At 44.8% G+C, this 24,298-nt stretch overlaps 1 protein-coding gene across 1 annotated transcript; it reads left to right on the top strand.

Moving 5' to 3' along the window:
- The first annotated feature begins 11,059 nt into the window (after positions 1-11,059).
- Positions 11,060-12,957, top strand: LOC308585526 (dehydrogenase/reductase SDR family member 11-like). The gene is made up of 2 exons (XM_081191211.1): positions 11,060-11,375; positions 11,472-12,957. Exons 1-2 carry the CDS (start codon positions 11,124-11,126, stop codon positions 11,895-11,897), a joined length of 678 nt encoding a protein of 225 aa, XP_081047337.1. The 5' UTR covers positions 11,060-11,123; the 3' UTR covers positions 11,898-12,957.
- The last annotated feature ends 11,341 nt before the right edge of the window (positions 12,958-24,298 follow it).

Genomic DNA, 24,298 nt, shown 5'->3' with positions numbered 1-24,298 from the left:
CTTTGGTCCATCCAACGACAATGGGTAGATCACTGCCAGGTTTTTTTATATTGTTGCAAATTAAAGACTTTAGAAATTCCTTATCAGCCTATCTTGAGGTATAGAATACAATGCCCTCTGTTCTTTGGTTTACCTTATCTCAGCTTTCACCAATCAGCCAGCACTACCCTACTGACTGGGACTGATGGGAATTGTAGTCCAAAACAGCCAGAGAGCAGTAGGTTGGAGAAAACTGTCTTATCTCTTCAGTAGCATACCATACAAATTGCTGATATATACAGTACATAGTTGAATATCTATATAATCATGACAGGCATGAATTAATACCCTTTCTTAATTAATTCAGAGTGTTGTTGAAAAAAAGGCCAAAGGCAGGATGTTGATAGCAGGGCCAAATAAAACAATTCACACTTACAACAAACCTTTATGGGGATGAGGTGGGCTATGTTACAGACACAAATGACAGAAGCAGGTGACGAGTCTTTCAGATTTCATCCATTCGCCTATGGAATGGCGTTGTTGCCAGAATGTCCCAGGCTGTAATCACAATAAGCTAAGTGGGATCAATTCAGATGCACCTCAAATTATTTAAGACTAACTCATCTTACGTATGAAGTGCAGCTGAGGAAGCCAGTATGCAATGCAGTCAGAATTATGAAGGATGACTATATTAGAGGTAGTATCTCGGATAGGATGTCAAGGCTTTAGAAGATCAATACTTTTACTTTAGAAGAGTCTGCACCCTATGCATTTTTTATGCACCTGCTTCTAACATATTACAGTTGACATTTATCATGGGGGGGAGGGGATTCAAGTATATTCTCTAAACTCAATATTACTTGCAAAGGTGTTAATTGATATCTGTCTAATTTGATTTTTTCCCTCAGTGCTCCCAATTATGTATATTCTTTCTTCTTCTTTTTTTAAAGAAAACTGACTTAGGTTTTCACACAGATATCGCTACCAGAATAAAAGTCTCTACCAGGAAAAAAGTCACAAACACAAATGGATGCCGAGTTTCTCATTTCTACCAGCCAGGCCTCCTGATGGGACTATCAATATTTCAGGAATAAGTTTATTGAAGAACTGTTCATACTGAATGTGTTCTGTATTTTTAATTGCTAATTATTTTTTTTAATTACTGCCCATGCATGATGTACATTAAACTGCAACTCATCTCACAGTTTGGGTTTCTAATGTTTCATCAAGAGCTGCTGGTAATTGGGGTGCAAAAATATTTTTGGGATTACATTCCATACATATTTCGTGATAGAACAGGTTGCATTTTTGAAAGCTACAGACTTTCTCTGATTGCGCATAAATATTTTTATATTCTCCAGACTGGATTCAGATAGTGGCAATACCAGCCAGACAAAAGTATTTAATTACAATGGAGTTTCTTTTGGGATTCACATTTAGGGAGTCTGAATGTCTGTGGCATTTCTCTGTTTTGGCAGGATACGGAGGTTTTTCATACCTACCATCACCTGATCACCAGCAACCCAAAATAATACTCAGTGACCTCTTCAAATCAGCGGAACTGGCTGTCTGCCCTGCTGTCTGCCCTACTCCTGTTGCTCTAATGGAAGCGGGGTAAGCACATTGGGTCAAGAGACACAAATCCACTCAGTCAAAACAAACATCTGGGCATTGCTCCAGGCTGGCTTTTGCCTATCTAGAAGCAACACTGTTCTGAAGGAGGTGTTGAAGGGACAAAAAATGGTGATGTGGGATGCACTGTTGTCAGTTCTTCCTGCACACATACAAAAAGTCACATTGAAGAACATTCAGAACCTCAAAATAATGTGTTCAGCGAACCCAGGAGGAGCAGACCACAAAACCTCAGAGACTGCCTGACTAAAAAATTGCTGGATGCAGTATGCTCTGACATATTTATTTATTTTATTAAATTTATATACTGCCCTTCATCTGTAGATCTCAGGGCTTTTCACAACATACTGAATACACAAAATACATAATAAAAAGAAGAACTCACCCACAAACCAATAACCCCCACTCCCAATAAATTGTGTTCTCCCCACAGTATGCTCTTGAATAATAGCAACTACTACTATTACATAAAATAAGTTGGATTCTGACAAAGTTCCTCAGTTCAAAGGAGGTTTCCTCATCAACTCGCCTCCCCTTCTGCAGCTCCTATGTCAACTTCATGCTCTCCTGAAGGGCTCCACAGCCCTCCAGAGCAGATTTTCAAGCAACATGGGAATCTGAACACAAAGGTTAAAAGGCTATATATATATATATATATATATATATATATATATATATATATATATATATGCTTTCGTAGATTTTCACGGGTACAGGAATGCAGGTTTTGGTGTCTTCGGGTGTCTTCCCGTGTAAGAGTTGGGGTGTCTAGGCGACGTTTCGACGAGGTCTCACTCGTCATCTTCAGGCTGGTGCTTTCGGCTTCTTGTTACTGGAACAGAGCAGGATCTCAGTGTTTGAGTTCCTATAAATACTGTTGAGGGGGTGTGGTGTATATCCTCCAACGTTCTGGGCAGAGAGGAAGTTCCCAGGTTAGTGTGCCTTTTCTTCTTTTGTTCATTAATTACTTGAGGGATATCTTGAGTGATTTCTTGAGTGATATTCTGAGTACCACTTAGGAGGGTCATTAGGTGTGGATTAGTTGCTAAAGCTTTCGTGTCTTGACCTCTTGAGCTTGTGAAGAGTTTTTCTGAGAAGATGGCTGTACTGCATTTAGTTGTGCTCTGGCTTGGCTTCGTGTATAGGGGCGAGCTGTGGTTTTGTGCCCTGTGCCAGCCAGATCTGTGTAGGGATTGCAGGGGGGTGCAGCATCCGGAGGTGCCACTATGGTTTGGCTACTGGATGGTGTCTGTAATTTATCTGTGGAGAGGGTCTGGGTTTGGGTCTGGTGTGGTTGATTGGAGATGGCGTTCTGTGTGCCTCTGGTTCTGGTGTCGGTTTTTGTGGGGAGGGCTATTTTCCAGATGTCTGGCAGGCGGGACGTATCGTCACGCTTGTTCATGTTGTGAGGGTGTTTCTCTATTTCGATGGCTTCCATGATTATTCTCTTGTGGTGATGTTCCATGTTAAAGAGCAATTTGGAATCTGCAAAATTAATTTCGTGTCCTGTTTCTTTCATGTGTTGGTAAAGAGAGGAAGTTTTTTCTTCTTTTTTGACGGCATTCTTGTGTTCTGCGATACGTGCATTTATTCGTCTGTTTGTTTGTCCAATGTACGTGGCTGGGCAGACTTTGCAGGGTATTTCATAGACCCCTTGGTTTTCTAACTGGATTTTATCTTTGGGGTTTCTGAGGATATTGGCTATTTTTTGGTTGGTGCAAAAGGCTGTTTTGATATTGTGTTTATGGAGGATTTTGCTAATTTTATCTGTAGTGCCCTTGATATAAGGAAGGAGGGCCATGCCATTGTTTTCTTCTGTGTCTTGGTTTTTGGGGGGTGTTTCTTTTTGGATTAGCTTCGTAACCCTGTTTTGCTGGTATCCGTTGGCGATTAACACATTTGAGAGATTCTGTAACTCAGTTGTCAAGTGGTCTTTGTCAGCCAGGCGTTTGGTTCTGGAGATGAGAGTCTTGGCTACGGAGTTTATTTGTGCAGGGTGGTGGTGTGATTGTGCATGTAAGTAGCGGTTGGTGTGTGTTTTTTTCCGGTAGATAGTGTGTCCTAGGGAGCCATCAGGTTTTTTGTAGATTAGGACGTCAAGGAAGGGAAGTTGGTTGTTGGCTTCTATTTCCATAGTGAATTGTATTTTGGGGTGTAGGCTGTTGAGATGTGTGAGGAAGCTATCTAGTTTTTCCTTCCCGTGTGGCCAAATTACAAAGGTGTCGTCAACATATCTGAGCCAAAGTTTGGGTTTGTGTTCTGACTTGTCTAAAGCATTGGTTTCAAAGTGTTCCATGTACAGATTTGCGATGACCGGTGAGAGGGGTGATCCCATAGGTGCTCCTTCTATCTGTTTGTATCTTTGTCCATTGTGGATGAAGTACGTGTTGGTTAGGCAGTGGTTGGTCAGGTCCAAGATGTATTCGGGGGGATTGTATTTGTTTTGAATGGCTGTCAAGTGCCCATTAATGAAGCCTTGACAGCCATTCAAAACAAATACAATCCCCCCGAATACATCTTGGACCTGACCAACCACTGCCTAACCAACACGTACTTCATCCACAATGGACAAAGATACAAACAGATAGAAGGAGCACCTATGGGATCACCCCTCTCACCGGTCATCGCAAATCTGTACATGGAACACTTTGAAACCAATGCTTTAGACAAGTCAGAACACAAACCCAAACTTTGGCTCAGATATGTTGACGACACCTTTGTAATTTGGCCACACGGGAAGGAAAAACTAGATAGCTTCCTCACACATCTCAACAGCCTACACCCCAAAATACAATTCACTATGGAAATAGAAGCCAACAACCAACTTCCCTTCCTTGACGTCCTAATCTACAAAAAACCTGATGGCTCCCTAGGACACACTATCTACCGGAAAAAAACACACACCAACCGCTACTTACATGCACAATCACACCACCACCCTGCACAAATAAACTCCGTAGCCAAGACTCTCATCTCCAGAACCAAACGCCTGGCTGACAAAGACCACTTGACAACTGAGTTACAGAATCTCTCAAATGTGTTAATCGCCAACGGATACCAGCAAAACAGGGTTACGAAGCTAATCCAAAAAGAAACACCCCCCAAAAACCAAGACACAGAAGAAAACAATGGCATGGCCCTCCTTCCTTATATCAAGGGCACTACAGATAAAATTAGCAAAATCCTCCATAAACACAATATCAAAACAGCCTTTTGCACCAACCAAAAAATAGCCAATATCCTCAGAAACCCCAAAGATAAAATCCAGTTAGAAAACCAAGGGGTCTATGAAATACCCTGCAAAGTCTGCCCAGCCACGTACATTGGACAAACAAACAGACGAATAAATGCACGTATCGCAGAACACAAGAATGCCGTCAAAAAAGAAGAAAAAACTTCCTCTCTTTACCAACACATGAAAGAAACAGGACACGAAATTAATTTTGCAGATTCCAAATTGCTCTTTAACATGGAACATCACCACAAGAGAATAATCATGGAAGCCATCGAAATAGAGAAACACCCTCACAACATGAACAAGCGTGACGATACGTCCCGCCTGCCAGACATCTGGAAAATAGCCCTCCCCACAAAAACCGACACCAGAACCAGAGGCACACAGAACGCCATCTCCAATCAACCACACCAGACCCAAACCCAGACCCTCTCCACAGATAAATTACAGACACCATCCAGTAGCCAAACCATAGTGGCACCTCCGGATGCTGCACCCCCCTGCAATCCCTACACAGATCTGGCTGGCACAGGGCACAAAACCACAGCTCGCCCCTATACACGAAGCCAAGCCAGAGCACAACTAAATGCAGTACAGCCATCTTCTCAGAAAAACTCTTCACAAGCTCAAGAGGTCAAGACACGAAAGCTTTAGCAACTAATCCACACCTAATGACCCTCCTAAGTGGTACTCAGAATATCACTCAAGAAATCACTCAAGATATCCCTCAAGTAATTAATGAACAAAAGAAGAAAAGGCACACTAACCTGGGAACTTCCTCTCTGCCCAGAACGTTGGAGGATATACACCACACCCCCTCAACAGTATTTATAGGAACTCAAACACTGAGATCCTGCTCTGTTCCAGTAACAAGAAGCCGAAAGCACCAGCCTGAAGATGACGAGTGAGACCTCGTCGAAACGTCGCCTAGACACCCCAACTCTTACACGGGAAGACACCCGAAGACACCAAAACCTGCATATATATATATATATATATAGCCATATATATATATATATATATATATATATATATATATATATATATATATATAATATCCCACCCTCCTTCTGTTAGTGATCAAAGCAGAACTATGGATTATGGCTCAAACATGACAGCAGCAACATTGTCCTTTGATGTCCCCAAAGCTCAGGATACATTACAGAATAAATTGAGGATAAAAGTTAATGCTACAAAATTGAAAGGCTATGTAGCACATATCCAACTGAATAGAAAATTTAAACCCACAGGTGCCAGCTTGTTCTGCACTCATTTTCCTGCATTCTTATCTGATTCCCACATTGCCTCAGATATAATGAACCATTAGCAGACTTCAGCTTACAGAACAGGATTTCCTTCTCTATGGTTTCCTGTGCACCTTGAAAACCCAGCCCTGAGAAGTGGAGAACCATTAGCAATAATGTTTGATACAGAAGGGATGGAGCCTAGGAAGCTTCCTTATACGAAGTCAAGAACAATGATCCATCTACTGGAGTACTGACTAAACTGCCTTACAGCAACTCTCCAGGGTTTCGGACATGGGATATTCCCACCTTATTTGGAGATGTTGAGGACAGGGGTTGTGGGTGGGTAAAGGAATCTGTGGAAATCTAGGGCTTTCCATGTCTCAGTGGAAGTCCTTTTCTGCAGAATAATGTTGGGATTTAAGCCATTATATCACTCCCTACAGACTAAGACTAAAAGCTCCACCATCAATAGTCACAAACATCCCAAGCTAAACAATCAACTCCTAACTTGGAATCTGCCCCACAGAGTTCCTACAAAGTATGAGAAGCAACTTGATGGTACAGTTGGGTTTTCTTTTCCTCCTGTAGTTTCCTTGTCTGGTAAATAATAGCTTGGGGTTATGATAGCTTACAGTTTCTACAAGGAAATTAAAGTTGCTAGGTCATTTGCTTCTAGTTTCCAAGGACTGTACAGCACTGAGAAGTATCTTATTATGAAATCATCTGAATGCCAGTTACTTTACTGGTGTCTGTAAACAAGACTTTTCTCAGACTTTAAAATGTATGTTGAAAATGTGGAAGGATGTGAGTCACAATCTATTATTTTCATGTCTGTGTGCAAATAACAGAACAACCTGTTCCTGTACCACACAGAGGGGGAAATCCTAATAGAAAAGAAAAACTCTTAGTTTTCCCAGAAACAGCTCCAGAACTTGGAAGTGAGTTTATTTGGTATACTAGGATGAGCATTCTACTTCCAATAAATTTGAGACCATAATTGTTATTATTATGGCATTTATTCTCAGAGAGCTTCAGCATTTGTTCTATCTAGCTTCATCAGGCTCTAAAGCTTGATACATCCTGAGTCACTCTGTCTGGTATTGCATTGACCAGAGGTCAATGTAGGTCTCCTGGGAAGGGGCAAATATTTACATCAAAGGGTAAGAATACAATAACACTCCTACTGGTTCAGGCCAAGGGACCATCTAGTCCAACACTATGTTCTCACAGTGGCCAGGCAGAGGTCCACAAGCAGGGAAACCCACAAGCAGGCTTATGTTCAACAGCATTCACCCCACCTATTTGCAACAACTGGAGAAAAAAGAGGCATACTGTCTCTGACAGTACCTGGTAGCCATAGATAGTCTCTGCCTTTGCCTAATCCTCATTTAAAGCCAACCATGTTGGTGGTCATTGTTACACTTTGTGGGAGTAAATTTCACACTTCACCCAATGCACTGCTTTGAATCTTTTGCTTCATTGGATCTCCCCAAGTTCTAGCATCATGAGGAACAAAAACTTCCGTATCCACAATCTCCACACTGTCCATAACTTTATACACCTCTAGCACGTCACTTCTCACAATCAGTAGTGCTAGTAAAGGGACGCAGGTGGCGCTGTGGTCTAAAGCACTGAGCCTCTTGGGCTTGCCAATCAGGAGGTTGGCTGTTCAAATCCGCACAATAGGGTGAGCTCCCGTTGCTCTGTGCTAGCATCTGTCAACCAAGCAGTTCTAAAGCACACCAGTGCAAGTAGATAAATGGGTACCACCATGGCGGGAAGGTAAATGGTGTTTTCGTGTGCTCTGGCACCCATCACGGTGTCCTGTTGCACCAGAAGTGGTTCAGTCACACTGGCCACATGACCCGGAAAGCTGTCTGTGGACAAATGCCAGCTCCCTTGGCCTGAAAGTGAGATGAGCGCTGCATGCCATAGTCACCTTTGACTGTGTCCTTTCCCTTTTAGTGATAGTCATTGGAAGAAACCTTAACTTGAACTACCCACAAAAACCAGCACTTTATGGTACTTCTGGTGGACTTGCTAAAGTGCTGTGAGGAGTCTAGGAATAGAAGCCCAAACCTCTTTCTGTCTCATTCTTAGGTTTAAGAATCTCTGAGAGCTTCCTTTCTCCTACCTTTCAGCATAATCAGAAAGCCATTGCAACAACAAAAATATCAATAGTGCACAAAGAGCTAAGAAACCTACCATTCCCTTCCTATAGTTCTGATGTTAAGAATGAAGCAAATCTCTGTCACAGCCACTTGTTTTTTAAATGCTTGTTTTTTAAGTGGTTTCCGATATACCAAAGAAAAATTGCCCATAAAGTCCCCCCAATGCAGCTGCATAAAGCAAGAGGTGAATGAGGCTCCCTTAAGCTGCAAAAGAAAACACCCGTGGCCAGAATGAATCGATACAAATAAACATTGTTAGCAAGGGCTGATCCAACAGATAGTGAAAACAGAAAAATGTATAATGCTTTGTGGAGTTCAAAGGTAAGTTTACAAAATCTGATTGAGGCGCGTGTAGCACAGTGCTTTGAGGCTAAGTGCCAGAGAGGCTCCATTATTGAATATTTTGAGAGAGCCACTGTGCTTACACATTAATCATCTCATTGAGTCAATACATAACGCTGCACCTTCTTTTGCTGAGTGATAAAGTGGTTCCTATGCCTCTTGCCTGCCTTTGTGGCTAGAAAGGGTAGCTTCTATTCCTGGCTGCTAATTCTGCTGTTTATGTATCTCTTCCCATTGTCTCTCCACCTATGAGTGGAATACTGTGGCCGTAATCATAATTGAATAGTGACTTATGCATGTATCCCAAAAGGATCCTGGGCTTGCATTTCTGAAAGAGCCATTTCCAGGTAGGACTAGGAATATCCCCTGAAGAGTGGCTGCCAGTCAGTGCAGACAATATTGTGCTAGATGGACAATTGATCTGATCTGGTATATGGCAGCTTCCTACGTGCTGTTCTAAAATCATCATCAAGACTTCCAAGACATATTTGGAAATATTCCTCTCTCTGGTATCAATCAATAGCTAGCTGAGAACAAAACAAAATGGTTTCCCCCAACTTGTGGGTGAAAACTGGGGAGTCTGAATTGCCAAGTGACATACAGCACTCTTTTGCTTTCCCTAGGATATTTAGAGACAAAGGTCATGCAAGCTCATATTTCAGGCACTGAGAAGTGAGCACAGTGAGGAGATTTCTTTGCTTGTTTTGTCAGAATGAGAGCAAAGGGCTGGAATCAGTCAGTCAAGAGCATATTTAGTAGAAAGTGGCAAGATGACAAAAAGTGTTTTGACATCAGGGTTCAATTTGAGGCAGGGTTCATCAGAACTAAGCCCTCTACTCTGGTTTCAGTGCCATGCTAATTGTACAGAATGCTTTTCTGTGACCACTGAGGGACCACAACTGCTCCTTCACATCTGGAACTAGGAGAAAGGCTCTTCAGGGGGGAAAGGCTCATCTTGCACGCAGGCTTCAGCCCCAGCATCTGTTGTTTCACAAATTAAGTTTTATGTGGCTCTTAAGACTCACAGTTTGTCAGTTGCGATGCAATGCCAAGCCACAGCATGCCCAAACTCTGGTTTGTAAATTAGCTTCAATCCACGGTTTCTGATTCTAATCAGCAGCCAATCAGAAACCATGATTATAGACTTATATATTATTGTAGCAAAACAGAGGTCACCCACATGTCGGCCGCCTATGGGCACATTTGCACACTGGAAAAACTGTCATGGGCTCCACACGTACTGTGACAAAGCACATACCACAACCTATTTTACCGGTTACAACAGGATGATTCTTTAAACCTAATTTCAGCTGAGGGATGGGGCCCTATGGGTGCCATGAAAGACCTCTGGGTGTGCATGTACACCTGTGGGTGCTGGGCTGGTGACCTTTACAGTAGAACTCGCTGAAGCAAAAGCATGTCTCGGCATGATGGCAAAGGAGCTGAAAAGTTCACAAGGGCAAGGAGGAGCAGGAAGACGGAGACATAATTCCTCTGATTCAACAAGCACTTTTCATTACTGAACTTCCCTTGGAAATGACAGTTACATCATGTTAATGGTTGCATTTGAAAACCTAATGTTTTATTTGCATTTGAACTTAACATGAATCTGAAGCATTGAGATATTAACTGGACCGCATTGTAAGGCACACAGTAGAAAATAAAATAAAAACTGACTGAACCCAGATAAGGTGAGATAATCCCCTTTCATTCCCTCTTCCTGGATTGACAGGTGTGTGGAGGGGCGATTGTGTGCAGCTTTAGGAGGGAAAGACAGAGGCTGGGTGTGGCAACACTGGATTCCTTACTTCTGCTGCTGAGCCAATTGAAAGTTAAATCAGAGAGTATTTAGGCAGTCACCTCCTTGCCCTCATGTCACAGTGCTTGGCAACAGAATGCATCAGTACCAATTCAAGGCTCGTTGTAATGCCAGGTGCAGGCCAACAGGAAAGGATGGAGGGAAATTAGCTGTGGGCCTTACCTCAGTGGCTCTGTGGCATCTGTTTTTCAAGTGTTTATTATTTTGGTTACAGGCCTTGGTGTGAGAGAAATGCACTCATTTATCATTAGGGCACTTTTCAGGGTGTCTACAATCCCCACTCAAAGGTGCATATAGTTAAAGCTATGGTTTTCCCAGTAGTGTTGTATGGAAGTGAGAGCTGGACCATAAAGAAGGCTGATCGCCAAAGAATTGATGCTTTTGAATTATGGTGCTGGAGGAGACTCTTGAGAGTCCCATGGACTGCAAGAAGATCAAACGTTTCCATTCTGAGGGAAATCAGCCCTGAGTGCTCACTGGAAGGACAGATCCTGAAGCTGAGGCTCCAATACTTTGGCCACCTCATGAGAAGACTCGACTCCCTGGAAAATACCCTGATGTTGGGAAAGATTGAGGGCACAAGGAGAAGGGGACAACAGAGGACAAGATGGTCCGCGTGGAAGGGCCGCGTGGCGCTGGTGACGGGCGCCTCGGTGGGCATCGGCGCGGCGGTGGCGCGGGCGCTGGTGCAGCACGGCATGACGGCGGTGGGCTGCGCCCGGAGCGTGGACAAGATCGAGAAATTGGCAGCAGAGTGTCAGAGTGCCGGCTACCCGGGCACCCTTATCCCATACAAGTGCGACCTCTCCGTTGAAGAAGAGATCCTCTCTATGTTCTCCGCCATCAAGACCCTCCACCAGGGAGTTGATGTCTGTATCAACAACGCCGGCTTGGCCCGGCCAGAGCCCTTGCTCTCTGGCAGGACTGAGGGTTGGAGGACGATGATTGACGTAAGTGGCTACAGGATTGCAGCCTAGACTTTGGCATTGGGAGAAAACAGGATCCTTGTGCCTTTAACGGCTCAATGGCAGGCAGAAATTCACCAGGTGAACGTGATGGCTGTGAGCATCTGCACCCGGGAGGCCTATCAGTCCATGAAGGAGCGAAGCATCGATGATGGCCATATTATTAACATTAACAGCATGAATGGCCACAGCGTGGTCCCTCAGTCCGTCGTGCATTTTTACAGCGCTACAAAATACGCCGTCACGGCGCTGACCGAAGGGCTGAGGCAGGAGCTCAGGGAAGCGAAGACACACATACGAGCCACGTGTATTTCTCCAGGACTGGTAGAAACTGGATTTGCTTTTAAACTCCACGATAATGACCCAGAGAGAGCAGCAGCGATGTACGAGAGCATTAGGTGTCTAAAAGCAGAAGATATGGCCAACGCCGTCATATATGTGCTCAGTGCTCCACCTCACGTGCAGATTGGTGACATTCAGATGCGGCCTACCGAGCAGGTATCATAGTGAACGGAAGAGGATTCGCTGCTGGTGTGGCACAGCAGGGGGTACGGAGTGCCACTGATCCGCTCAGGGTTATCCTTCTGTGACGTTTTAAGTGCTGCAATAGGAAGAATTGATCCTCCCTCTCCCCCATTACTCTCCCATTTTGAGCTGACGTCAGCTGAGCGGAAACTCAAAATGGAAAGGCGCTGTTGATTGCAGAAGTCTTCTCTCCTGTGCTCCACTTCATGCGGAAGTAACAGAGAAGCCGATCCCAGAATCCAACCTCAACTGACTTCAGGGGTGTGGGAGTTTAGGATGTCCAAGACGGCCTAGCTGGCTTTTGATAAATGACTTACCAGCTTCCCGCCATTGCTGAATTGCTGCCAACTTCCCCGTAAATGCCACGTGGAGCATTCTTTCCTCCTTGCTCTTTGCTACCACCCCAAACTCTCAAAACAAGCCTTGGTTTCTGCATCTCTCTCCAATCCGTCTCTGATGAGCACTGCAACAACAATTCCCCCTTTGGAGCTGCAGATGCTGAGGATTCGCCTTAATATCCATTTTGCTCTAAAGATGCTTGAGCCAGGAGTTGCCATTTTCTGCCGCAGAACGACTCTCTTTCCCACCGCCATTTTAGCTGTTGCGACTTCCTTTCCAAAACAGAATCCCGGGAAGTGTAGTTTGGAGAAAGGGGGTGACGGTGCTGTTAGCGACCTCTTAACAATTCCCCGATCACAAAACTACGCTTCCCAGGGTTCCTAGGGAAGATGGGGGACGGCTATTAAACCAAATTGTCTGTGGTGAGGCTAAACCTCCTTCAAGGCCCGCCTTTGCCAACCTGCTGCCCTTCAGCTGCTTTGGACTACAACTCCCATCAGCCCCAGCTGTCGTTCAAAGGAGCTGGAAAGGCACCCGGTTTGTGAAGGCTGCTCTGGCCAGTCATGGGTGCCCGCACCACATTTTATGAACAGCAAAGTAATACAACAATTTGTTAGTGATGTATTCGGTTCATGTAAAATGTTGGGTTGAACCACAGAGCCTAGGGCTTGCCGATCAGAAGGTCGGCGGTTCGAATCCCCGCAACGGGGTGAGCTCCCGTTGCTCGGTCCCTACTCCCTACTCCTGCCAACCTAGCAGTTCAAAAGCATGTCAGCGTGGAAGTAGATAAATGGAGCAAACAGCACGCAAACAGCACGCAGCACGCAGACCTAGTGGTGGGAGGAAAAAATCCTTAAATAAGAGACATGGGGGAATGATTAATGGACTTCAATGTCTGTACACTAATGCGCGAAGCATGGGAAATAAACAAGATGAGCTTGAGCTCTTGGTACAGCAAACTAAATATGACATAATAGGCATCACTGAAACCTGGTGGGATAAGTCCCACGATTGGAATGTAATAATGGGGGAATACAATCTATTTCGGAGAAACAGACCAGACAAGAAAGGAGGAGGAGTGGCGTTATATGTCAGGGATGTGTATACCTGTGAAGAGATCCAAGATTTAGAACCTCAAAGCCAAAGTGAGAGCATTTGGGTCAAAATTAAGGGAGAGAAGAATAACAGAGACCTCATTGTGGGAGTTTACTATAGATCCCCAAGCCAAACGGAGGACATAGATGATGCCTTCCTGGAACAGATGGCCAAGCATGCAAAAGGAAGGGAGATAGTAGTAATGGGGGACTTCAATTACCCAGATATTTGTTGGATGTCAAACTCAGCCAAGAGCATAAGGTCAAACAGATTCCTCACTGGCCTTGCAGACAACTTCATTGTCCAGAAAGTGGGAGAAGCAACAAGAGGAACAGCCATTTTAGATCTGGTCCTAACCAATGTTGATGAGCTGGTTAGTGGGGTAGAAGTGGAAGGATCATTAGGCGCGAGTGATCATGCTCTTCTGAAGTTTACTATACAGCGGAAAGGAGCAGCCAAGCATACTAGGACTCAATTTCTTGACTTTAAGAAAGCCGACTTCATAAAACTTAGGGAAGTGCTGGGTGAGATCCCATGGACAGTAATACTAAAAGGAAAGGGAGTTCATGATGGCTGGGAGTTTGTTAAGAGGGAGATAATAAAAGCACAATGTCAGGCAATACCAATGAGACGGAAACATGGAAGGTGCTTAAAGAAGCCAGGGTGGCTATCTAAAGAACTTTTAACTGAGTTAAGATTAAAAAAGGATGTGTACAAAAAATGGAAAAGGGGGGAAACCACCAAAGAGGAATTCAAACAAATAGCCAGCACGTGTAGACACAAAGTCAGAAAAGCTAAAGCACAGAATGAACTCAGGCTTGCTAGAGAGGTTAAAAGCAACAAAAAAGGCTTTTATGGGTATGTTCGTAGCAAAAGGAAGAACAAAGAAACAGTGGGGTCACTCAGAGGAGAAGATGGTGAAATGCAAACAGGGGACACAGAAAGGGCTGAACTCCTCAATGCCTTCTTTGCCTCAGTCTTCTCCGATAAAGAAAACAATGCCCGACCTGAAGAATTTGGAGCAAATGATTCAGCAAAGGAAACACAGCCCAGAATAACTAAGGAGATAGTACAAGAATACTTGGCTAGTTTAGATGTATTCAAGTCTCCAGGGCCAGATGAACTGCATCCAAGAGTATTAAAAGAACTGGCAGATGTGATCTCAGAACCACTGGCAGTCATCTTTGAGAATTCCTGGAGAACAGGCGAAGTCCCGGCAGACTGGAGGAGGGCAAATGTTGTCCCTATTTTCAAAAAGGGGAAAAAAGAGGACCCAAATAATTACCGCCCAGTCAGTCTGACATCAATACCAGGGAAGATTCTGGAGCAGATCATTAAGAAAACAGTTTGTGAGCACCTAGAAAGGAATGCTGTGATCACCAATAGTCAGCATGGATTTCTGAAAAATAAGTCATGTCAGACTAACCTGATCTCGTTTTTTGACAGAATTACAAGCCTGGTAGATGAAGGGAACTCAGTGGATATAGCCTACCTTGATTTCAGCAAGGCATTTGACAAGGTGCCCCATGATATTCTTGTAAAGAAGCTGGTAAAATGCGGTCTTGACTCTGCTACCACTCAGTGGATTTGTAACTGGCTGACTGACCGAACCCAAAGGGTGCTCATCAATGGTTCCTCTTCATCCTGGAGAAGAGTGACTAGTGGGGTGCCACAGGGTTCTGTCTTGGGCCCGGTCTTATTCAACATCTTTATCAACGACTTGGATGATGGACTCAAGGGCATCCTGATCAAATTTGCAGATGACACCAAACTGGGAGGGGTGGCTAACACCCCAGAGGACAGGATCACACTTCAAAACGACCTTGACAGATTAGAAAACTGGGCCAAAACAAACAAGATGAATTTTAACAGGGAGAAATGTAAAGTATTGCACTTGGGCAAAAAAAATGAGAGGCACAAATACAAGATGGGTGACACCTGGCTTGAGAGCAGTACATGTGAAAAGGATCTAGGAGTCTTGGTTGACCACAAGCTTGACATGAGCCAACAGTGTGACGCAGCAGCTAAAAAAGCCAATGCAATTCTGGGCCTCATCAATAGGAGTATAGCATCTAGATCAAGGGAAGTAATAGTGCCACTGTATTCTGCTCTGGTCAGACCTCACCTGGAGTACTGTGTCCAGTTCTGGGCACCACAATTCAAGAAGGACACTGACAAACTGGAACGTGTCCAGAGGAGGGCAACCAAAATGGTCAAAGGCCTGGAAACGATGCCTTATGAGGAACGGCTAAGGTAGCTGGGCATGTTTAGCCTGGAGAAGAGGAGGTTAAGGGGTGATATGATAGTCATGTTCAAATATATAAAAGGATGTCACATAGAGGAGGGAGAAAGGTTGTTTTCTGCTGCTCCAGAGAAGCGGACACGGAGCAATGGATCCAAACTACAAGAAAGAAGATTCCACCTAAACATTAGGAAGAACTTCCTGACAGTAAGAGCTGTTCGACAGTGGAATTTGCTGCCAAGGAGTGTGGTGGAGTCTCCTTCTTTGGAGGTCTTTAAGCAGAGGTTTGACAACCATATGTCAGGAGTGCTCTGATGGTGTTTCCTGCTTGGCAGGGGGTTGGACTCGATGGCCCTTGTGGTCTCTTCCAACTCTATGATTCTATGATTCTATGATTCTATGGTTGGACAGTGTTCTTGAAGCTACCAACATGAGTTTGACCAAACTGTGGGAGGCAGTGGAAGATAGGAGTGCCTGGCGTGCTCTGCTTCATGGGGTCACGAAGAGTCAGACATGACGAAACAACAACACAATCCCCACTACATGCCCTACATTTAAGAAGAAGAAGAGGAGGAGTTTGGATTTGATATCCCGCTTTATCACTACCCGAAGGAGTCTCAAAGCGGCTAACGTTCTCCTTTCTCTTCCTCCCCCACAACAAACACTCTGTGAGGTGAGTGGGGCTGAGAGACTTCAAAGAAGTATGACTGGCCCAAGGTCACCCAGCAGCTGCATGTGGAGGAGCGGAGACGCAAACCCGGTTCCCCAGATTATGAGTCTGTCGCTCTTAACCACTACACCACACTAGCTCACCAATAATCCTGGGAACAGTAGTTTGTTAAGAGTGCTAGGAAGTTGTTTGTGAAGGGTAAACTACACTTCCCAAGGTTCAAGGGGCAGGTGAGTGCTTTAAATGTATTGTGTATATGTGGCCACAGAGAGAACTTGAGTAGTTTGTCCCTCTCCCTCAGATATAGCATAGATGGCAATTCTGAAGAAAAGGCCAATACAGAGGAAAGCTAAGATTCTGAATTCTTCACCTTATCCTACCTTTTACACTTGTGTGACACAATCATAAAATGCACTCAACAAGCGCCCCTTACACCCTGCCGCAACATCCTTGTCTCTTTGACATCTCTCTGTGGGATTTATAATGAAACCCAGGCCATGTGCCTTTAAGCAATTCATAATTTACCTCAGTAGTGTTTTCACTTGCCAGCTGGATTTCCCGAGGAAGATTAAAGCCCTTTCCTATTAAAACACACATTCATTTCTGCCAGGTGTTTGAACGGCAATGCGTGTGTTTTCCAAGTGTGTGTGTCATAGAGCAGATTTCATTTACTCTGGAAGAATGTGAATTTCAGATGAAACCTGACATGGGAGTAATATTTCTACCTTTATGTATTGCCATTTCATTCCCCTCAAGCCCCCATGCCACCCTTTTGATGAAGAAAGCATTTGATCCAGGCAGATCATGGAACAGATGTTAACCCCAGTGACGGCTTCTATGACAAAGGCTCACAACAGCTATTTGAAACAGACAGTAGAATTCATTGTACTTAATAAAAACATCAAACACATTAGATCACTCTTCCCTTTTCTTTTTAGCAGCGTAGACATAGTAACACAATAGGCTTGTCAGTCTTTTTTGTGTAGAGAAAATTTTCCGCTTCAGGCAGATACTTCTTGTAAATGTGATAACCTTTTAACGTCAGTAAAAAAGGAACAACCCAACAGATACTGCTGATCAAATTGAGCCTACATAGGAAAACCCTTAATCTCTAAATGCATGAAGAGTAGGTATATAATGCCATGAAATTTACTTCAGCATGTATCAGTCTCCACAGCTGAAACAGCAATTAATACAGTTGCTTCACTGCCTATACCCAGATAAAGTATTAAAAAAAAGGGTCAGTTTCCTGTCATATGTCTTCCTAGTTCTTCTTTAAAGGGGCCTTTTTTCTTCTTCATACATGCTACTATGTGTCCCCCCTCTACATATGTACTGTATATTACACCCAAACAACATGTGTTGGAATCTTTAACCCATGGCATAAAATGTTGTTTTTAATGGTTGATGTTTTTTGTATTTTGTTGGGAGTCACCCAGAGTGGCTGGGGCAACCCAGTCAGATGGATGGCATATAAAACAACAATTACTTCTGAGAAACCATTACAAATCTAGCACATTTCAAAGCTCTGTCATTCAGAGGCCTATATGTTAATGTTCCAGATGCTGAGTTCTTAACTGTGACACAGGTGTAGGCATCAACAAACATGAATAATGTTGCCCCATACATGTACATTTCCTACAAATAAGATAAAAATGTAGGCCTTGGATTGATGGGGCTTTGAAATGTATTCCTATTGGCTGAGGAAGGCAGACAGTCATATATGATCGGTTATACTGGTAGGCAAAGAAGATCCATCCTTGACATGTGATCAAAATGGTTCTCTTAGCACCATGATAGGGCCTGCCTCTATAGGTAGAGGTCTGTGCACCATTCATGTCCCATATTCCTACTGGTTGGGATAATGTGAGGGCCACTCCCAGGGTAGCTCAAAACACTGGGGAATTTTTGTTGGGAAACTGCCAGGGAGATAATGTCCATCATGGCCCCCAAGCCGGAGTTCGGAGATTCCATCGACCTCTGTAGTCACGCAGATCCAACAGTTAGGGACACAAAGCCTTAGAAATTCCTAGGCTGCATTCCAGGGCTTGGTGCACCCTCTTTATCAGCAGAAGCACAGCCGAAAGCTTGCATCACAGAAGAGTATATTTACAGACTTTATTTAGCGTTTAACAGAACAAAAGAAAACACATCCATTCTCAGTCAGCGCCTCTGACCATCTGAAAACGAAAGGAATATCAAACCATAAACATCCTGTGATTAGGACATGCGCAGACTCTGTTGCTTACAAAGCCTGCTCCCTTTAAGGTGGAACGGAAATATCCTAACATCCTCCCCCTTTCCGTGTAACCTGTTGTACCTGTGGTTCACCCAATTGCAACCTTTGTACATAAACCTTAAGTTGTTCTTTGTTAACAACCTTAGACAACAGATCAGCAGGTATTTCATTTCCTGCCATGTAGGACACCTGAATCAGTCCTTTCTGAATACACTCTCTTGCACGATGTAGCTTAATCTGCAAGTACTTGGTTCTCTGCTTGCAACTCTCGGAGTTCAGCAAAGCCAAACATGATCTATTGTCTTGATACACTTGTATAGGACATTTCACAGACACCCTGATGTCCTTAAACAGTTGCATCAACCATTCACAATCCATGAGTGAAAATGACAGAGCATTGAGTTCTGCTTCACAGGAACTTAGGCTCACTGTTGTCTGCTTCTTGCACAACCAGTCAAACAGGCAGTGGTTGTACATGTAGCATACTCCAGAAGTGCTTGTACCATCCGTGGTGTCACTTCCAAAACTTGCATCAGCAAAGATTTCAAGACCTCCAGTCTTCTGACTGGTGAACCTCAGCCTGTAGTGCATAGTCCCTTTCAAATAGCGGGCTATGCGCTTCAGAGCTTTCCAATCCTGCACCGTAGGATTGTTGGCATGTCTGCTAAGCAGATTACAGCTTACAGCTATGTCAGGTCTTGAACATCTGGCAATGAAATTCAGCTTGCCTAGAATGCATCTGTACAGCGTTGTGTCAGAAAACGCTTCAGCAGTACTGTCTACCTGGTAACCTGTCACCATCGGTGTGTCTGCTGGGTTTGCATCAACCAAATTCAACCTGGTTAACACATCAGCAATTTTCTGTGTTTGATGTACCAGAAAATTACCTGCTTGGTCTTTCTCCACCTGCAGAGAAAGATAGTTGGATACTTCACCAAGATCCTTCATGTCAAAGTGCTCCTTCAGCTGAGCTAGGGTGCTTTGGTAAAAAGCCTGATTCTTCCAAAACATCAGAAGATCATCAACAAAACATAAACAATACAGTTTGTTTTGCCCCTCCTCCTTGACAAACACACATGGATCAGCTTTGCCCTGGTGAAAACCTAGAGAAAGCAATGTCTCAGTGAGTTTTGTGTTCCAACACCTGGCACTCTGCTTAAGACCATATAAGGATTTCCGCAGTTTACAGACCATTCCCTTCTGTATCTCCATCCCATCAGGTGGAAGCATGAACAGCTCCTCCCCCAAAATCCCGTACAAAAAAGCTGTATTAATGTCATGGTGGGAAACATGCAGTTTCTCCTCCGCAGCGATCTTGAGCATCAGCCGAATGCTCTCATATTTGACTGTGGGAGAGTAGGTCTCGTGGTAATCCTGTCCTGGTACCTGTGAAAAACCTCTGGCAACCAATCTGGCTTTGTGTCTGACTACCTTGCCATTCTGGTCTGTCTTGGCCTTGAAGACCCATTTGCTGCCAACCAGTCTCATTCCTGGGACTACCGGTACCAATTCCCAAGTTTGGTTCCTGTTCAAGGAATCAACTTCAGCCTTCATGGCATTAAGCCAAGGCTCAGCATCTTTAGAGGTTAACTCCTGAACCTCTTTGAAGCTTGAAGGTTCCCATACCTTCTCAGAGCTACAAAGAACAGCAGTTGCTGTCTTAGCAAACTCATCAGCATACCTCTTTGGAGGTCTGCCCTTGGTCGCCCTTTCAGATCTGCGTACTAGACGCAAGTCTTCTGGACTCATCTCCTCTTTCTTAGGAGAAAAGTGACCAATGGTGAACAGTGGTTCTTCCAGTTCATTGTCAGACGCATCAGATGGTCTGATTGAGGCCTTTGCGCTCTGGTAGTCTGCTGTGTCATCACTTTCACTGACATCAGCAGCAGCGCCGCCCACTGAACTGGAATCCGAACTCTGATCATCATCCTCATCATCATCATCCTCATCCTCATCAGCAGCATCATCAGCTTTAGCTGCTTGTTTGACATCACCTTCATCCTCCTCTGGGTAACTCTGGAAAATTCCCACATTTTCCCCCCACTTAGGATTGTACTCAACACTCCTTGTGAACTTAATGGACTTAGAGTCAGTCATCCATACCCTGTATGCACCTTTTTCGTACCCCATGAACAAACCATGTGCCCCACGCTTCCCAAGCTTGTTGGTTTGTTGTGTGCGTACCCACATGTCCGAACCAAAGATTCTCATGTGTTTGGTGTTGGGTTTCTTGCCAAACATCTTCTCATAGGGGGTACAACCAATGGGTGATGACAATCTGCGATTAACGGTATAAACCAAATTCCCCAGAGCCTCCCCCCAAAACTTATCAGGGAGATTGGCATCATGCAACAAGGTTTTGATTCCTTGCAGCAATGTTTGATTTGCTCTCTCCGCAAGCCCATTCATCCATGGCGATCTGGGCGTTGACATGTCATGCTGGATTCCCTTCTCAGTCAGGAAAGCTTCAAACTGCTGAGAAGTAAACTCCCCGCCCCGATCAGTAAACAAGCAAGAAATACGTTTACCGTGCACATTCTCCAGCCAAGCACAGAATTCCTTAAACTTTGGAAACGCTTGCGATTTCTGTTCGAGCAAATACACATGAATGTACCTCGAAAAAGAATCAATCAGAATCATGAAGTACCTTGCTCCTCCTAAAGAGGGCGCAAGTGGCCCAACCAGGTCCGCATGCACTAGCTGGTAGGGTTTGGAAGCCTGCCTGCTAGACTCCTTGCCTTTGGGAGCAACCTTCACCTTGTTCTCTGCACAAGATACACATTTCATGTGAAATTTACAGGGTTTGATGTTCAAACCTTCAACCACCTCTGGCATCTTGGCCAGTGCCTTCCAAGAGAGGTGACCAAATCTTCGATGCGCATCATGAATGCAACCTGCATGAAGAACTTTGTTAGTTTGTGCAACACAACAAGAATCAGCATTAGATACAACAGCAGTGTCATCATAAGTTATATGGAATAAACCATCCATAAACTTTGCATGCAAATAGTCCTCTTTGCCTTTACTGATGACACAGACGCTCCTCTTGAAGGAAATCTGAAAACCACGTCCAGTAAGCTGTGGGACACTCAGCAAGTTGCTCGCCGCTCCTGGAACAAAAAGTACACCGCTGATGGTTGTATGCAAACTTGCAAGTTTCACAGTCCCTTCTCCTGCAATTTGCAACGTCCTTCCATCAGCCAGGTGGATCTCACCTTCCTGAGGCTTGAAGGAGATAAAGAGATGCCTGTCCTTCGAAACGTGGCGATTCGCACCTGAATCCACAATAAATCTGCCTTTGGCTGTTGGAGCAGTCCTTACAGCAAGCAAACCCTTGTTTTGCAGCTTGCCCCCCTGCTGCTCCTGGTCAGCAGACGTGCCTTTAGCCTTTGGTGAAGCAGTGCCAGCAAACATCGCTTTGTTTTTCCCTTGCGCGGGCTCTTCACCCTCCCTCTGCTCCTGGCCATCTGCAGGTGTCTGCCTGTGGCTTTGTTTACCTTTGCCTTTCCGGCCTCTGCAAAGGCGATGGCCTTGGTTCCCATGAGAACCAGAGCTCTCAGCTGCCGACTCCTTGGCTCCCCCTGGAGGCTGGAATGCTGCCTGGGATGACGTGACGGTCAGCTCCCCCTGCAGCTTGCAACCGGTGCCCTCAGCATCCCTGCAATCACCCACATTCTGGGAAACAGCTAGGACCTCCGATGCAGTCAAACTCTGGGCTGGGATTATTGGCTTGTGAGCTTCTAACAAAGCAGTCCACATTGCACGTGCAGTGGTGTTGCCAGCCAGCGTCTTAATTTCCTCAAGAGATACGGATAAGACTATTACGTCAATCGCTTTCGAATTCTGCGATTTCCATCTCTCTGTCAGAGGAACTGGGGGGGCTTCAGAAACAACATGCCAGACCCCAAACTGACGCAGCAAAGATTCACACCATTTTGCCCAGGTGTCATAATTCTGCCCATCCAACTTAGGACACGGAGCAGTTTCTGAGGTCTGTAAGAGATCCATCTCAGCTTTTAGCATTAGCCGTGAGTCCTATGCCTTCAAAGACTCGTTATCTTAGCAGCCATTAATCACGAAGCCTTTCTGGCTTGGCTCCCAGGCCAATTAATCTGCCGGAGATCAAAGACTCCTTGCCGAGGTAAAAACAGGAAAACGTCCCTTCCTTTCGCTTTCCCCACATACCTCAAACGCAGTCTGTTGCAGCTTTACTCTCCTGTAGGTGCCGTGAATCTGGGCCCGAAACCTTGTTGTTGGGAAACTGCCAGGGAGATAATGTCCATCATGGCCCCCAAGCCGGAGTTCGGAGATTCCATCGACCTCTGTAGTCACGCAGATCCAACAGTTAGGGACACAAAGCCTTAGAAATTCCTAGGCTGCATTCCAGGGCTTGGTGCACCCTCTTTATCAGCAGAAGCACAGCCGAAAGCTTGCATCACAGAAGAGTATATTTACAGACTTTATTTAGCGTTTAACAGAACAAAAGAAAACACATCCATTCTCAGTCAGCGCCTCTGACCATCTGAAAACGAAAGGAATATCAAACCATAAACATCCTGTGATTAGGACATGCGCAGACTCTGTTGCTTACAAAGCCTGCTCCCTTTAAGGTGGAACGGAAATATCCTAACATGTGAGACTATAGTTTGTGGGGGCTGCTCCCTAAGGACCATATGCATGGCATGGACTCAAAAGCCTATTCCTTAGGATTAGGGATAAAAAGAAAGGAATATAGAGGGTTTACACTCCAAAACAATATTTTCTGTCATTGGGCCCCAACAACTCTTAGGGAAGCAGAAAGTCAGGGCCACTTGAAACCAGTTCCTTCTGCTTGGGAACAATGATGTGGTCACATACAGATGTTGCACAGTGTCATGAACTAGTAGGACAACAGGGAGAAGAGGATCCTGGCTAGGGGTGTAGCCGGGACTGGAACACACCAGGGCAAGCAGGGAATAGAGAATGAGAGTTCAATGAAGGAAATACTCACAGGGTGATAGTGGATAGCAACAGGATGGGATCAGGGCACAGGAACCAGAGCAGCAGGACCCATAACCAGAGCCAGAGAAGCCTCTGTCTCCACAAGCACAGTGGGGTCTGAGATGTAGGGAGGCTGAGGCAGGCAAGAGCCCATAGCCCAGATCACTAGCTGGCCAAGTGAGGCTCGTTAGCTCTGGGAGAAGGGGTGTGATTCCTCAACTTGAGTAGGCTTGGGGCAGGTGAAGGTCACTTGCCTCGTCAAGCCCAGATGCTGCAATCAGCATGCATAATAAAAGGGCAGCAGAGCTGAGGTTCTGTGTCTGCTTAATTGCCCATGTTGATGGACCATCAGCACCCCAAAATAGTCTTTATGGGGAGGGGAGAATCCTAAAAGCAGGTAGTGAAAATGGGAGTGGGGCTGGTAGTCCCTGACCCAGACTGGATCAGCAATTATTTGGTTAAATCTATAGAGGGCATAGGGCAATGGTGGAGAACTTGTAGCCCTCCACATGTTGTTGGACTCCAACTCCCATCAGCCTCAGCCAGCATGGCCAATTGTCAGGACTGATGGGAGCTGTCGTCCATCAACATCTGGATGACTACAGTCTTCCACCCTTGACATAGAAGATGAGATAACTGAGTAAGATGAAGCAGAGTGTGAGTAATATTGAGAAGCTTAGGAGGGGAAAACTAACACCAAACATGAGGGGAACCAAATCAGGTAAGAGGAGCCAAAATGTAAAAAATATCAAGCTGGCATGGTTGATAACTGTTTTGAGAGTGAGGAGTGAGAGAGGAAAGAGAGATCAAAATACATA

This window comes from Podarcis bocagei (genome assembly GCF_964188305.1).
Source record: "Podarcis bocagei genome assembly, chromosome: 4".
In the NCBI taxonomy this organism is placed as follows: Eukaryota; Metazoa; Chordata; class Lepidosauria; order Squamata; family Lacertidae; genus Podarcis; species Podarcis bocagei.
This window is presented reverse-complemented; position numbering and strand designations above follow the sequence as displayed.

Coding starts and splice junctions, on each gene's coding strand:
- LOC308585526 (XM_081191211.1), top strand. CDS start 11,124: ATGACGGCGGTGGGCTGCGCCCGGAGCGTGGACAAGATCGAGAAATTG. Junction 11,376..11,471: donor GTTGGAGGACGATGATTGAC/GTAAGTGGCTAC, acceptor GAAATTCACCAG/GTGAACGTGATGGCTGTGAG.